At 44.7% G+C, this 17542-nt stretch overlaps 1 protein-coding gene across 1 annotated transcript; it reads right to left on the minus strand.

Moving 5' to 3' along the window:
• Window positions 1-5890: 5890 nt before the first annotated feature.
• LOC122416795 (phospholipase A1-like) lies at window positions 5891-7612 on the minus strand. The gene is made up of 4 exons (XM_043429840.1): window positions 7226-7612; window positions 6802-7128; window positions 6473-6718; window positions 5891-6306 (listed from the first exon to the last, which is right to left on the minus strand). The coding sequence occupies exons 1-4, from the start codon at window positions 7275-7277 to the stop codon at window positions 5891-5893; spliced, it is 1041 nt and encodes a 346-aa protein (XP_043285775.1). The 5' UTR covers window positions 7278-7612.
• Window positions 7613-17542: the final 9930 nt, after the last annotated feature.

Below are 17542 nucleotides of genomic sequence, written 5' to 3' on the forward strand. Positions count from 1 at the left end.
TGTCAGCGAGATTCATACGGACTCACGGATTGATATATCTATGCTCTTCTCGCGATCTCTTCGCTCGCACTTCACGTACGAATATTCTCTCGCTGCCCCTTTTATACAATCCTCTTCCGGATATTTCGTGCTCCTTATTTTTCGTTTCATTCCTATTCTTATTTCTAGCTCAATGTCTTTCGAGGGTTAGCGCGCGGCGGTGCGGCGACTCGGAGCGTCTTATGTCTCTCAGGAATGATAATAAGTCACGATTGTGACTCCCGGCGGTCCCACTACCCTCCTGACCGAACGGCTCGCTCACAAAGCATTTAAATATAATTTGACAATTACTGTTTAGGAGGAAATTTACTTTGTAACGATTATTCGTATGAGTTCCTCTTCACTGCTCATTCGCGACATTGTACAGGATGCTTTTGGGGCTTCTGTCGTTGTTGCGTTTCAACCAACTCTCGGACGAACGCAACGGAACGTTATTTGGATCGTGGCTTGATGCAACGTACAAGAATTGCGTAATTATTCCGGCGAGATACGGGAGAAGAATCGAGGCCAGAATGGTACAAGCTCAGTGGAAAATTTGCGAGAAACTGAGAAATACGGACGGCGCGCGCACGCACACAGACGAACGTACGTCTCAACACAGGTGAGCGCATGGGAGGCGAAGTTGACGATAATCGAAGCCGAAGAGCCTGGCACATTTGCATACGAGAGCCATTTCTACCGTGAACTTGGAACCTTCGCTGGTATTAATTACGAACCGACGAGTTTATTAAGAACGGAGAGCGAGAGAGGAAGAGCGATGAGCCGAGCGAGCGGCGGAGCAAGACGGGAGCGAGGGAGAGGAGGAGCTAGCTAGGCAGGTGGTGCGGATCGAGCGGGGAGGTTCTTCATACGGAATAAGTGAAGCAGGTGCATCATCCTCGAGGTGGGAGTTAAAATCGTCGGGAGAATCGATCTCGATTCCTTGCTTTAAAAAATAAAGAGTAAAATCGACGTTGTAAGATAGCCGATCAAGTTTAACGTGGCTCTTGGTTAGTGCGCCAAGATTATTGAGAGAAAATCAATGGCAGGAGGCTGCGAAAGAAATGAATTCTTGTCAAACGACCTCCGTCTTGGTTGGATCTAAAAAAAATGTCGTTTCTGCGCAAAGCTCGTGCGCACTCTTCCGATCGGTGGCTCGATCGAAGATGCTTCCAAATTGTCCCGAAAAATAATACTTTAATGTTTTTTCTTCTCTTCTGGTTGTTTTCATTCTCGATACTCTGAATCTCTCTCTCTCTCTCTCTCTCTTTGGAACGTGTGTAACACGGCCCCTAATTAAAAGCTTGTTACGAACTGGGACGAGAGAGAGAGAGAGAGCGACCAATTATACGTTAAATGTAGGCTGAAATATTTCGGAGAATGCGGGGGTGTTTTGGCTATAAATTTAGGCATCGCGTCCGCCCTCATCAAGCCAGCTGTGTGTTACTGATCTAATAATATCAGTGTGGTTAATCCGTCGCAATGTTTGCTCGGAGGCTGCACGTAACTGGCTTTGATGTGCGTCTCTCACATCCTTCAACTTTTGACGAATCCACGGCCGTGCGAACGCGCGGAGGAAAGAGCTGGCTAGAGATACGCGCAGAGAGAGAAGGTTCGCCTCGAGTTTGGTACATGGAGCGACTCGAGTCCGACGATTCTCAGCTTTCAAAGGGCCACGAGGATGATGATCAGTCTCGTGTGAACAAAGCTCCAACAAGATAGCTTTTAACGAAAGATGAGTCTGATGCTTGTTAAAATGGAGACGAACTAAACGCCCTATGACACGAGAAAATATACGAAACTCTCAAGTCGCAATGATTTCGATCGATAAATAATTATGAAATTAAATAATCCGCAGAGAAGTGGTTCGGAATAACGAAGCTGCGGAATGGAGAAGAAAAAATGTTCTTATAATCGATAAAATATTGAGTTGTATACGACTAGTTTTTTTTTAAACGAAACTGAACTGTGATAACTCAGCAAGTGTTCGATAGCGCTGATTAGACGGAAAGACGAACCACTGAAATGGGAGCGGTGAAATAAAACGCGAACATAGTCGTACGTGTTGAAATCGGGAGATCTCGATGAATCCTCGAGACAGTGCGGAAGATCGTGGTCGTTTTGCGATCGTAATACATGGTCGGTGTGTCTTAATTGACTCTAAACTCGATGGCATGCGCCACAAGATCGTTCCCGTACGATCGGGCCACGATTCGATCTGCTCGACGACAGATGGACCGATCGATAAAACGCTCGAGAACTCGAAGAACACGAAGGTATTTCCCTCTCTCTCTCTCTCTCTTCTTTCGTCTCGTGACGTTTTCTCATCGAGGTTCGATTTTCTCTTCGAGACGAACGATTTGCCAGCGATCAGGCGAGTGACGGACAAACGAGAAGGCGAAGCGAACCGTCGCTGTCGTCCCCGTGTCCGCTCTAATGTCTCATCCGAGCATCCTGCACATACTCATTTAATCTTTTCGCGATCACAGAACATCCAAAGCTTCTCTAAACAAAGAATCTCCAATGGATATTCATGTTTTCTTTCATCATTCGTATTACTAAAGTAATATCGACTCTCTTATAATTAGCGGCGTAATGACCAATGAAAAGTGAAATGCCAACACGCCGATTTCACAAATCGGACTCTCGAGAGATTAATTGCTTGAATATTATTACAATCGGCCGATCACCCCGATCGTAAATTGACCGTCCATCGTCCTGCTCCCCGATCTCGCCTGCTCCCTATCACGATAAAACGATTAATCACACCGAGAAAATGATCTTTTATTACGAAATTAGGATCGATACGGTTCATTAACGAACTCCCATCCCGTAAGACGAGATTCGCAAAATGTTGGATGCGCGGATACGCGCGGGGGGAGGCTCGTAGGAAAAGTGAAGGGGACAATGACGATCGGGACGAGAGCGAAACTCACGAGAATAAGTTTTTTCTACAGAGTTCCCGAAGGGGAAGAAGAGATGCAATTTACGGTAAAATTACCGAAGGCGCGAGGCGTGAAGAATTTTGAGAGGCGTGCAACAAGTGGTCGCTATGAGTGCAACAAGTTATTGCTCGAATGTGCGAGGACTTTGAGGTTGAATCGTTCCACCGCGATGTATTTTACATTCGTGTAAATACAGTTGAGAAAATAGCATGTTTATAGCGAAAGAAAACATTGAAATTCTTCGGTAAAGGAAACGTTTGTTTTTTCTCAACTTTTGTGCGCCGCGGGAACAAGCGCCGTGAATTTTCTCGTCAATTTTTATTCCAACTTTACTGCTTAATTTTTCCTCATAGGCGCGCGCACGCCCCGTCGAGAGTGCTTGCGCGCGATGACGCAAGAGCTGCCGTTCCCGATGCTTTCGGTAATTAGCAATCCAGTCCAGTGATTATTAGAATTTTATAATCGACTCCAGTCGCACTCGGACGTAAAGATTCTTTTCAAACATCCCCGCTTAATGACTCGCACTCGACGGGGATATTAGCCAGATTGAAACGTCAAGAGCCGACCATGTTTCGCGACGATTTACCGAATAATAATACAACAACAAAGTAACGCTTTGATCCGAAGAGGCCTTGGGAAAATGGTCTTGAAACGAGGGTCCAGCGAGCCACCCAGCGCGATTTTCTCAAGGCGTGAAAAGCTCGGCTCATAACGTCGTCGAGTGCGCGCGTTGTTCACGCTCAAGACATCGGAGCCGGTGGACAAAAATATATGTACAACGCGAAGCGACGACGGCGATGCATCGTCGACGCCATCCTGACATGACCGACAAAAGTTTATACCTAAGCCTGCGCGCGCGCACCATCTAAAAATCGTCGGGCGGTTTAGCTTCGTCGTGGGCTTTTGTGGGCACGTAACACGAGTTCTGTCCGCGGAGAGTCGTAAATAAAAACAATACGCGGCTCGTGTACAATGCGCCAAGTTTGTTGCCTCGTTGTTTCTTCCTTTTGGGCCTTTCGCCCCTCCGAAATGTCTTCACTCCGTCGCGAGACGCAAGGTCGGAGCGTTTCAAGTCGTTCCTCCTCGCTTGATTCTTCTTCGTCCCCCGCGGAGGGTCAACAGACGATCCAGCCGGGTCCACGCGCGGAGACACGAAAAAGTCGCGAGAAGCTGCGCGCGTCATAAATTATATTTATGCAACTTTCCAACTTGAGTGGCGATGGACAGGCGCCATGCAGAAATCTCCGGATAACAGTGCGACGAGCACCAACCCCTTAAAAACGAGCAACTTTTCACGTAGCTGAAAATCACACGAGCGACAAGCCCGGAGAAAAATAAGCCTCGGAATTCTCGAAATTTCACGGAGAAAATCACCGGCAAAGTTTTATCCCGTGGAAGCCTCGCGATCTGTTTGCCATCCGCCCCGCCAAACGAGCCACGGGACACCCTGTGAATGTTTACAAAACGACGGAGATCTCGATTTCGTCTCTCAACACGAAGCGCGCCTCTCCCGTCGCGAGAACAACGCGTCCTACACGAATCCGTTGTCAGAGGGTGAACCGGCCGCGAGGCAGGCGTTATGTCGTGTCAGACGTCGTAAATAACTTACCGTCTCATCGTTCACGAGAGCGCACCCGCGCCGCCCGTTGACGGACAATGAGAACATCAGCTCTCTGTCTTTCTTTCATCCTTCTTGCCTCGCCTCGTCTCGCCTCGCTCGCCGCCTTTCTTTCACTTTCTCTCCTCCGCACCGTGTGAGCCCCTCGCCGCCCGATATGCTCGCACGTTAATTTCTCCGTTTCTCGCTTATTTGCGTGCCACGGTCTTGTATCTCTCGTGTGCGTACAACCTCGTAAAGCAGTTAGGGAACAGCTATTCATCATTTGCTAGCGCATGTAACGAACGCCAAGTTTGATGGAACTTTCATCACAATATCCCATGCGCCATTGTCTTTCGAAATCCGAGACTTCAATATCAACGCAACCGCAGCTCTGCGACCAGATTTCTTTTTCTCATTTCCATATTTTCATTAACACTCCCGAAAATTACCGTAAACGCGCTCTCGCGGGCTGACGTTAATCGAGAAAATTAGAATACCGTCGTACTTTGTTAGTCAATCGACGGAAATTCGAACTATTTGCACTCAGTTTGTCTTAAAAACCTTCCAGGAAAACCGTACTTTAGACCACACTACGATCTTAATATAATCGAGTTGAGAGCTTTCGTATCAAATGTCATGTCGCGAGTATCGAGTTGAACGCTTTGACTACGAGTCTGAAGATGAATTTCCCTTCAGGCACGGCCAGGTAATCAGTCAATGTGCACAAGAACTTCCCTTTTGGGAGAGAATCGCATCCAAAAAATCTATTGTTTCAGGGTTCGAGTACCGAACCATCGAACCGATATCGAAACATTCGAATATGAAGCAACGGAAATTCTCGAATCAATCATCCCAGGGCACACTTGAGTCAATACTTTCAGAGTCAAACTATTTTGGAGAGACGTTCGACTGCTTGAGTTACGATCTCGATACCGATGTTTCACCATCTGTTTGTTAAGAGTGTCCAGCCAAATTTCGAAAACATGATAACGTGACAATGACAAATCCATACTTTTCGTAATCTTGTAGGCTAATAAATATTCAGCCTTAACCAAGTTTTTCAATGCTCACGTTTCAGGTTAAAAATACTTGCAGTGTTGCTGACAAAAGCATCGAAAATTTGATAATTTCATTCATTTTCCAATGTCTTCCTTGCATAACAATCGTGATACTCGCTCATTAACAAATCCACACATTCGCTTACATACAAAAATATTATCATACTGAAACTGGGATCGCAATAAAATGAAAAATGTTTGTACATTTTCAAGTATATTTCGAGTAAAAGTGCAGTCATTTACAATGGCAAATATTGTTCCATTCGCTGTTATTCAGTTTCAAATTGACTTTCAGGAGGGCAGGAGGCGTTTTTCGTCTCTATTTTCCCATTAAAATAATAAGCCTCTCTGTTTCTCAGAGGAAGTGCGGCACTGCCCAGGCAAGCGGGCGAACACAGATCGGGGTCCGATGCCCTGCATTGGGCTGCGCAGTAGCCACACTTCGCGTTGATTGATTCCCCAAGATATTCCACTGCTCGGGAATGAGAACAGGCATGGAATTGGTCTGATCCACATTCGGGTTGAGGGTGACCATTGTTCAAATGAATGTTCGTATGACCCCGAGGAGTAGAGATGCCAAGAAAACCGGGATCCGAGTAGATAATTTGTACGTGTACAGCATCGTGGACGGTGATTCCCTGACCTCGGTGATAGTCAACGAATAACGGATAAGCCGGATCCAATCCTGTCAACAAAAACTCATGGCGTCACGTAACCATTGAAATTCTAGGACCATTGAGTCTGTATTTTCAACTAAAATCGATCCAATTTGATGCTACTTCGATTCCAATTGGAAGCTTGAGATAGTAAGCAACGTTAGTTTTCGTTGATTGTTGATTTTGTGTCGCTACCGATAACAACTCCGATTGGATCCTTCGCTAGCGAACCGGCGATTCCCATGACGTGAGCGCCCACACCGTGACCAATGAGAGTAGTCCGCACCGGTTTTAGGGAACCAACTCTTTGCAGATGTTCGATCATCCTGGTAAGCGCTCTGCCAACATCTCTAACTTGAAGCCGCGTCGTTCCGTAGTCGGAGGAAGCTATGGAGCCCCAATCAACGACGATCACGTTGGAATCCTGCTTTTTCAGAAGCTCTGAAATTTCATGGATGTCGAATTAAATTTCGGGAAACTCCAAGGGAAAGAGAGAGAGAGAGAGAGAGTTTGAAAATTCTTACCATCGCGAATGAAAGCACAAGACCGACTTCTCTTGTCACCCATCCAATCGTGGGTTACTAAAAAAGTGTGCTTGTTGCTGTCGAATCGACTGCCATTGAGCGATTGTGGATCATCGGTTATTAGCTGCACAGGGGAATTTTGACTTTGACGAGTATGCAAGAAAAATTGAACTTGGCTTGAATTGAAAAGACCTTTGAGTCGCGGAGGTTCACTTTCGATGCTCAATTCAACGAGCTCTCCAACGCTGTTCTCCACTTTGAGTCCCCTCGTGAAGTTACGAAGTTCTGCACTCCATTTAAATAGACTGTTTTCCAAGCCACTTTCGGCTGAAATAGCGAATTTGAAGATGCTTTCGTCGTTATTTTCAACTCATGGGAACAAAAATGATCGAAAATGAGTAGCCCAAAACTTTGATAATCTTACCAAAATAAATACTGAGGAGAAGACACCAAACTGAAGTGAGGAGTTTCATCATTTGGCACTCGAGACTTTGGATTGATTTTTTTTGTGTCGAGGGTTTATATATGCCTTCAAAACTCTCACGTGGGTTTGGCACAAATGTGTGGATAATAGAAAACTGATTAATAGCCTCGTGCGTAAATCTTTCCTGGAGTCTGAAGTTATTCAAATTCGTTTAACCCAACCAATATCGAGGCCCATTATTCAGAGTGCTTTGACACTTTGTGACAGGAGTTTCACGCGGAAAATTACTGTGTTATTGATGTGGATCTGTGGGACCTTATCGCCACCTTGGGAGAACCTTTTGCGATGTCCCGAACGAAGAAAATGTGGTGAACTTACGATGATGGAATGTTTCTTATTGCTCAGACATGATAATGATTTTCCCTGTAAAATTACACCTCTGTGTATCGACAGCGATGAATGCGCCGCACGTAAATCTGGCGATGCCATTCATTCGAGCACTTAGTTGGGCGACCGCTCAGCTATGAATCAACTCTCACTCCAGGCCCCGAACAGCAGGCAGTTCTCGGAGTTTTTAATGGTGAAAACCAATTGGAACTTCGCAACTTCATGGGCAGCAGTATCGCTCAGGTTTCTCACAGTTTTCCTTTGCCCTCGTGTCAAAATGGGATGAGCATCGTGTTGAAAAAAGTGCCCTCAACAACAGGCCTCTTTTTCGACACAGTAAAGTCTTCATTTCTGCTCCTACGTTCATTACACACCGACAATAATGAACGATTTTTCATTGGGTTCACAGTTGAAAAACAACTAATTAATTTTTGACGTTAAGACCTTGAAGAAGAGGGGCGTCGAGCTGAAAAGCATTTGCAAATATTTTGTAGGTTCTCAAGATTTTTTTCGTGCTTTAGAAACTTTCCCCACTCGTTCGACATTCGGTTTTGTCAGGCTAAATAAATACAAATTCATTTAGAATAAAGATTTTATTAAACGAATCTTACAAAGCATCTGTGTTCGGTGCCTCACAGCGCAGTGAGGCTCACAATTGCTGCAGTTGAAATTGTTGTTAAGCACTCGAAACGATCAGTTCGCAGCTCTCAAGAGGAGAGACCAAAAATCTCAGACGCTTACTCACAAAAGTTACAAGGTTTTTGGACTGTTCGTCGATATACAAAAAAAATAAACGAAAAAATGAATTCTTCGAATAACATTTTCTTATTTCCTGCTGCTCCAAAAATCACTTAATTCGTATTTTGTGCTGCGTGTTCCTCGTGCCAACCTCAAAAACCGACTTTAAGCAGTTAAGCGGAATAACGAATGTCTCTTATTCTGCGCGGGCTGCTCTCTCCAGTTAATTTCTAAATTCAAGCGGAAGCGAATACGAGTTTTTGACGCGAACAGCAGAAAAGAAAAGACCGATGGAGTTGGGTTTCTGGGCAGGCTCGTTTCTGTAATTGGGAAGAAAATTTGGATAAATTTTTCCAGAGAAACGACTTTAGGAAGAAAATCGATTGAGCAATAGAGACTCAAAGCAGCAGGCAAATGATCCATAAGCTGAGAATCCGATTGATCGGTTGTTATCGGAGGAATCTCTGATTAGCCTCACACCTGCCACGTTCGTCTAGGCGTTTCCACAGATCCGCTGTTGAGTACACAAAACAGCGATTTCCTGAGGAGCAGCCACTCGGGATTACGCGGAATCCATTACTCGCCACGCGTGACTGAACGAACTCGCGCTGCTCGTGTACACTCAATTTGTGTTATTTGTCGAAGACGTGGGAGAGAGAGAAACCTCGTGACAAAATTCCTCCGGCGGGCTTATTCCATCCAGAGGACAAAAAGGCAGACCCTCGTCCGCATTCGGAGACTCCGGAAGTCGAGGGTCAATTTCGCCTCCTCATCCACGATCCAGGCGAACACGTGGCCCGCTTTCTCAAGATCTCGTCTCTTTTACTCCGGAATTAAATATTTTTGTAATTAATTGGACGAAATCTTGCATCTTGCAGATTTCTTCGTGCCATAAATGCACTTGGTACGAAGCGAAATGAAGAATAATTCTACTGAACGTCAGTCTTTGTTCTCGTCGATTGAAATCAAACGCCAAAGAGACCTTCGAGTCCCACGTTGTTTCCTTCTCGTTCGAAAACAACGCTCCGTTCATATGTTTATATTCATACACGAGGCTTGCAGCGCCGTTGAAAAAAAGGGAATTTTTGTATCGCACCGTTTCTCCCTGACCCTGTCAAATTTCGCGAGCTTCCAAGCTCAACATATTTATTTATTACCGAGCGTCTGCTGGATCCCACACTGTGTGCTCCTCTTCCTCTTTCGCGCTGCTTCTTTTTCCATGCTACGTCGTCTGACGTGAACGCCTCCGCGTTGCATTTGGAGTGTATAATAACCGGGGGCGCGGACCAGACAAGTCTGCCAGCTTCTCTTGATACTAATATATCCCACTTACATGTACGCACACACGGAGAGCCACTAAAATATGTGGAATTACGCACATGAGAGCACGCACGATTCAGAGTCTGGGGGCGGACAAAATTCTAATTCTATAATTTCACGAGTTGCTGCTTCTTAAAGTTTAGTAAAATGGAAAAGAAGCAGGAATAAACCACGGGAAACAATCGGTGAGTCATTATACGAAAGGACAGTAATAATCACGAGAGTGGAAACAAATTCGATCGAGGCACCGAAATATAAACAGGATTTTACTATTCCGAGAGTTTTAAGAGACGAAAATAACTGAATTTTTCTCTCCTCCGCGAAATTACGAGGAACACATTTTTGGAATAAATTCCAAAGGAGCGAAGCAAATACGTGGGTGAATCGGGCTCTCGCATCTCGAGAAATGTGAGTGTTGCAAAATTACTGACTGGTCAAAATTAGTACCAACTTCTCTGTGTCGCGAGATGCAACGAGGCGTCGGTGCGCTCTCAGTTTTCGTCTGTAAATATTATATATATATAAGTGTATACGTTTCGGAGAGTTCATGCACAATTTTCGGAGGCCAACACCAATACATATTAGTTCCATGTCGACTCGATTACATAACACCCGAAGTTTGCCGCATCGCGTAGCCGCCGTAATTCGCCCTCGTCCAACAGCCCCCGTCCTCCTTCCCCGGCTCACTTTTCCTCGCCGTAGTTGTCTGGCCTGCTCGCTTCGCAGACTAATACTCTTCGTCGTCCAGGAATGCAACAACTGTGAAAGATTTCTCTCTCTCTCTCTCTCGGCTGCTTCTCTTTCTCTCAATCTGTGAACGAATGCAGTGTCTTTTAGCATGCTCGACACCCACTCTCACAATCCCTCACTGGCGACGAAGCAAACTCGCTTCTGACGTTCCCAAAATGTAACTTTGCTTTTGATTTCTATAAATTTGGTGTTTCAACAAATTATCGTGACGAGCTTGATCGGGGAGATCGATTTTTGAAGATAATTTTGACAAATTTAGAGCACGGAATTGCCTTTTTATTCGGAAGATTAAACCGCCTCGAAGTGCCAAGTCCAGCGTACTTGTCCGCGGAGAAATATTGCCTGGAGTTTCGAGAGTTCGGATCGGCTCGAAAGGGAGCCGAAATTATGCAGATTGGAGGCTCCAAAGAAAGCGGTAAATAAAAGCCGACGATTAGACGTAATAGAGACGATTCGAAGGGCACAGTCCTCGGAAATAACCCGTACAAATGTTCCTCGTTTTCGAGCACATTTGCGAGGCGTGTCCCTCCAATGGAGGAGATCCTACCGCTTAAAAGGACATTTAGTCCAAGTTGAACATTCCCATTTTGGGAGAAAAAATATGGAGAAATGGGGAGGGAAGGTTTGCCAAATTATTCAAAATTCTTTCATAGTAATTACTGGATTTAAAAAAACTCGCCTTTGGCCCAACTTTGGATCGGTCAATTACTCAGGAATAATGATAATGCAGCAGGCTCTGAGGGAGTCCCTGCCAATTTGCTGCAGTGCAATAACGTTTAGCCAATTGTTATAATTCTTCGACGCCGTTTTGACCTCGTTTAGGCACCAAGGGGCTTGAAACACATCAGAGGAATTTATGGAGACATGCTGCACCGCGAAATTTCATAGCGAAAACAAAAGAAAGCTGCGAACAGCGAATTCTGCCAATTCCTCAAAATTTAACGACCACGCTGACACGAAGTTTGCGAGTTCGCTGTCACAAACGTTCCTCCAGTTTTTCTTTCGAATTTTATGGGAATATAGCTATAGACAAAATGCTTTGAGGGTTCCTCCTCTCGCGAAGAAATTAACACCTCGTTCCGGATCAAAAGTGGACCGAAAACAGGCAGTAAACGTCACTCTACAATGTGTCGCTTATAGGCGAGCAGCAGCCCGCTTTCGACGTTTAAACTAGAAGACCGCCCGCGCGCCTGTACGCGTATGCACACGGGGAATTGCGTGGCGCATAAAACAGTGTGAGAATCCTCGAGCGAGCGTTTGAAAGAGCGGAAAACAAACGAGACAGGGTTGAGACACTTTACGTCAGCGGGATATAACAGAGAGATATTCGTGCTGCTCAACGGAGACGAGAATGACGATGGAGATGTTCGTGCGTTTGAACGAGCTCTCGCTAAATAAACTCCTTCGGGTGCGGGCATCATTTATGAATGAATATTATGCCCTCGTTCAACTTCCAAACCACCAATTCGTACAATCAACTTTATTGTCTCTAATATTTGGCCAACTGAGATTCTTGCCTTCTGATTCATGCTGTTTGCTCTTTGTACTGGCCCGTGATTCAAGCGGGAGCACTAAGAGGTTTGTGTGAAGCGATCTTCCGGATCGACGGTAGCGAATCAAAATTATGGCTCAAACAATCATCGATCGGAGGCAATTACTGCTGAGCTTTTGTCATCGATTGCCTCGGAGCTCAATCTTTCTCATTGTAATTTGATCTCGACTATTTTTAATTGTGAATTATTATTTGAAAAACTGTCGATTTGTTGAGAAAAAGACCAAAAAGTTTGACTCCGAGCGCGAAAAGTAAGCAACGTTAATAAATTTTCATTGCGCTCACTCGACAGCTTCATTCACGAGGGATTTTGGATAATTTTTGTGGTTTTCGCGACTTTGGTGAGGGCTCGCCGTAACTCAGAAGATCCCTAATGGCTCGGGGCAAGGTAATCATAGCAGTTTTATCGATGTAAACAAGCGCCAAGCTTCGCTGTGGATGAGAAAAACGATAAAGATGAAGAGAAAGAGAAGGAAAGGGGGAGGATGGGGTATGGAAAATGAGAGAGAAAATGATGACGAGGATACGAGGCAGAGAGGGAAAGATGATAGTGCGACAGCGTTCTTCTTGCCCCCGTGCCAAAGTGCCGTTATATTTTTAGAAACGCACTCAGCATAGTAACGTCAAACGTCGTCGTCGTCGTTGGCGTCGACGACTACGACAACGACGGCCACGAAGAGTTGCACCTCACACGTCAGTTTTTACGCCCTCGCCCGATGAGCCAACATTCACTTAGGATCTTTCTATCGCTGAGAAAGTATTAGAAGGAAAAAACTAAACGAGATGAGCAAATGAGTCAAATTATTTTTTACGAAAAACTTGAAACGAAATATCGAACCGTTGCTTTTGAGTTGTGTTTAGTTCGGCTTTTTTGAGTTGCTTTTTCAGATCAATGTCAAATGCCACTTAGAAGTGAAGTATTGTGGGGTCGATCGAAGACCAAATGCAGGGACTGCTTTAAAGATTTGATAAGTGACGTGTTCAAATTATTATTAAATCGGAGAAGGATTTTCTTCGATCGTTTGGTCATTGGAAATTGGATGACCGAAAGACTTTCGGAGACTCGGGGACCGCGAGTGATAACTTTTGTTTCGATCTGCCTGCGGAAAGCAGCGAGGAAAGTTTGAATGAAAAATTTGAAGAAAAGGACGGTCGGTTCACCTGGATGGTGGAATATGGTCGGAGGGCCTCGTAAATCAGGGGATTTCGAATACGAGACGGAACGAGGAAGAATTTTGCGTGGCGAAGGAGAATTTTCTTCCTCGCTCTTTCTCCTTTCAACGTTTACACTGGAAAGAAGCGTTTTCTCAGTCTGCTTGCTTTCTGGTGCCTCGCAACTTTGGGTCGAAGAGGTCGGTTATAATGCACGGATGGAATGGTGGTGTTGCAGTTATTTACGACATTCGTGGATGAGCAGTGCGAAAATGCTCGGCTCACGCATTGACGCCGCGGCGGGCGTGCAATAGTTGTTCTTCCGAGAGCGCTAGCGCATCCACGCCACAGAAGCAAAAGAGCTTCTGCATTTTCCCAAGCGGCCCACTTTATACACATAATGAGAGAGATAAATTGCGAGCCATTATTATTATCCGCGCCGTTCTTCTCGCCATTACGCCGTTATTATTATCCTCGCCTCGTGGACTTTTCTCTCTCAGCTCTTTCTCTTTCTTTGCTCTCTCTCTCTCTCCCTCTCGCCCTCGCGCTCCCTCCATCTTTTTCTCAACTCAGAGCCGAGATGAATTCGAGTTACATTCATAGACCACGATAGAGGAGCCTAAATGGCAAAGAACAGGGAGAAGGAGAGAGAGAGAGAGAGACAGAAAACGAGTTTCGGACGACGTCGACGACGACGGACGAAATCTGTCCGTTCACTGAGGTGGGATCATGTACGATTCATAGTCCGCGCACCGTTCCATTAATGAGGGGGTCCCACCATCCCTATCTTACACTTTCGTTTCTATTTCGTACTTTCTCACTCATCTCCTTTCTCCCTCTCTCTCTCTCTCTTTGGCTTTCTCTGTCTTTTCTCTTGTAGAGATCCCTGTTATTATAGCTGTTCATAATGGCTTTGGACCAGTGATGAGAGAGATCGAGCTACGGCGCTGCCAAGACAGCATCGCGTATTAGAGATCCTCAAACATCTCGCCCGCGGAAATTCATCCGATTTGCATGTATATCCATGTATAAATATATACACATTACACGGCCTGATACACCCTTAAACTATGACTGCATCGAAAGAGAGAGACAGGGAGAGAGAGAGAGAGAGAGAGAGAGTCTATTTTGATGATAAAACGAGACTAACAAGAATTTTTATTGCACGATTATCATAGTGGCAAGACTCGTATCGCTACGAAATAACCGCGGCGTCGCCGAATATGAAAATATGTTTCAAGAATCAGCCTTTCACTACTGCGAGTGTCACAGACCACGCTAAAATTATGAGCAATAAACACCCTCGAAGCAGTAATGCAATTAACGGAGTTTCAGCCAATCTTACGAGCTAATACGCAAGATATTTCGTAATCGTTATTTTGTTGATCTTTTAAAACACGCTCATTATTTTCATCTCAAACGTTTTATTACTCATTCTGAAAAATTTTTATTGACTGCTTCTCAAAAATTTGTCGAAATTTCTCATTCAAAATGATTCAACGATTCAGACGATATTTGTTTAAACAATTTTTCAAACAAAGTCTCATAATAATGTTTCGTAGCATCTTCATTTAGATTATTGAGAAGAAATATGAGCATTTTTCGTTTATTTATTCTCGTCTACAATCTCCCTCGTTATTTTAACGAACACACGTATTCTATTAGACTGTGTATGCGAAAGTTTCAAAGCCGGTTTTATAAGTCAAGAAGAGTCAACGACTGCGATCGAACATTCACGATTTCCATCATCGCCGGATCGAAGATATGGTCGATAAATAAATTACTATGATCCATCCCGATAGACGCGGTACTATTATCGAGAAATTGATATTAACGGCTTGTCGACAAGAATAAAATTTCTAGTTGATGAGACGTTGGAAATTGAAGACGAACTGCAGATCAGCATATCACCGATGTAAAAATGTGTCTTAGGATATTTGAAAGTTGTTTCAACGATACTCAAAAATAACTGTTTCCTTGACTCCAGCTTATTTTTTTGGGATAAAATTTTTCTCAATTGCGGCTACGCGTCAGAAGAAGTCTCAATTTTTTTCTGATTATATTTTACTCCTAAACTCAAAACGATTACGACTTTCTTCTCAGATAAAGAAAATCTGAAAAAATGCAGCCTCTCTTCCTGCCACTGAGTGTCAACGAATTTTCGATACTACAGTATTCATTCTCGTCCACCTGTGAGCGTGTCAACAGTTTGAGAGGGATCAAAACAGTTTTGAAAACTGGAAAGTTAGAGTTGATTTCGTCGTCCTTTGCGTCACTGTTTTTGGAAATTACGACGTGTGGAATTTCAAAAATGCTTCCTAAAAATGGAAAATTCGAATTCGAGTTAATAAACACAGAAAAATGGAAAGTCAAAAGAGAAGGTAAACTAAAAATAGGAGAAAGTGGTCGTCGAGGAAGAGAAAAGATTGGAAAAGCTTCCCGGTTCCTCCTCCTGGATCGTGAGTTTTCTTTCGAATCGTCATTTATTTGAGTATTGTTAGAACACTTTATTGAGTGAAGCGCCCAAGAATACGTCGAGCTCTCGAGCCTGCGACTGTATCTTATGGGGCACCGGCGATGTGTACGCGCGGGGTATCTTGACGTGGTCCGGGAATCAAGTAAAGCCAAGACTCTCCACGGCTCGTTATTCATAACTCTAGGCGTTTTGTCGCGAACAGCATTAGCCCTTGTATCGTAAGTGCCGGGCGTCGACGTCTCCCGCTCGTAATTAACTGCCGAGTGAAAGGAGATAGAACCAACCCACACGTCGAGGTAGGAGAGGAGTCCTCATCGCGGTGATTCGAAGGCGCGGGAACAAATTTGCTTCTTCTTTCATATTTTCAGTTATCGTTTTTCTTTAGTAATCTGCTCGTTCCTTTCGTCGATTTTTTCCAGGTTTCCTTCTCCTTCGTGGTCGTCGCGTTGCCGGTTTATCTGCAGTTCGTTTTTTTTCACCTTCCCCTCGCTTGTTCCATCGCCGCTTTCCTGATTATCGAGCTTTCTTTTACCAGAATCAATAACCATAATCGATTCGAGCGGACGCGGATAAGTGGACCGTGGATATCGCGTGCGTAATAGCAAAGAAAAACACGCTTTTGTGAAAAGCCAATGGAACGAATAAAAAAAAGCTGCGAGCTTTCACGCCGGCTGGAGAGCAATTTATTCTCTTCGTCTGGCTTTTGCTTTTCTCACCCTTGTCTCGTACGCTCTGGTGAGAACTGGAGGAGACGCCCGAGGAGTATCGTCGCGTTGTCTTTTCTCCGGAGGAGAACAACAAAATGAAGACTCTTCGTATACAAATACGTTGTAGACGCTTCCAGCTGAAAGTGAGTGTTGAAAAAATACGCGGATGCGAGACTCGCGACGACGGGGAAGCAGAAGAAGAAGAAGAAGACGAAAAGCTCGAAAGAAGCAAATTAATTTGAGCTTCCGAAACGTTAACAGTGAGTCTGCATGCCGCCTCCTGACAAAGAGTAGAAATTTAAAATATATGTTTGCACTCGAAAAGTTCGAAGCGTTTTAAGCAAAAGGGCGAATACAGAACGATATTGACGCTGCGTAAAGGCACGACTGCGTCCGTCTGTTCGTCGGATTGAGAGACTGAAGAGGCAGAGGGTTGGAGGAGAGAAACGAGGACGAGAAGAGCCAAAGCAAAAGAGCAAAATCCGCAAGCAGAAATCAAGTACGAGAGAGAGAGAGAGAGAGAGAGAGAGAGCCCTGTGTTCTTTGTTTTTCACTCGAGGGCTTCTCTCGCATGCCACGAAAAAGGAAGTAAGAGAGAAAGAATGAAGAAGAACAAGAGATAGAAATTGCGCCAGACAGTGGAGGGCGTGGGAGATACATTTATAAACTCTTCTGTGAAGAGAGCTCCTGCTTTTCGTTGTGATCGCACTGATTTACTGGCAAAACTAACACGAATGTATCTCCAACGTTTGTTTTTCACCTTCTCGAGTACCAAATCGTCGAGGGACTGAGTTTTCAAAGGACGATTAATCAAAATACTTTTGAAATACGTGCATCTATGAAAAGTTCACTTTTACTCGATGAAAATTCATCGGGCACACGAAAATTTTGCGTTTCTTCGACCAGACGTTTTTTCGTGAGCCTAGTTTTCGCCGTTTTTCCATCAACTTTTACCGACGCACTTGCTTCCATTCGAAATGTTCGTAGGCGTTTGTCTACTTTGCTCGTATATAGTTGACGAGACTCTTCTTTGAGACGTTCTCGAGACGAAGTCTGGTGCACGCACCCGGAAATACCGGAGCGAAATTGCGTGCAACGAGACCAACGGCAGCCGAGGATGAGGCGGCTTAAGGGGGTTATTTGTAAGAGAAACAGAGAAAGAGATAGAACGAGAGAAAGAGCGTGTCGCGCGGAGAACGTGCGCTTTTGCTGGCGAACGTGCTCCTCTCGCGAGG

The sequence above is a fragment of the Venturia canescens genome, chromosome 10 (assembly GCF_019457755.1).
Source record: "Venturia canescens isolate UGA chromosome 10, ASM1945775v1, whole genome shotgun sequence".
NCBI lineage: Eukaryota > Metazoa > Arthropoda > Insecta > Hymenoptera > Ichneumonidae > Venturia > Venturia canescens.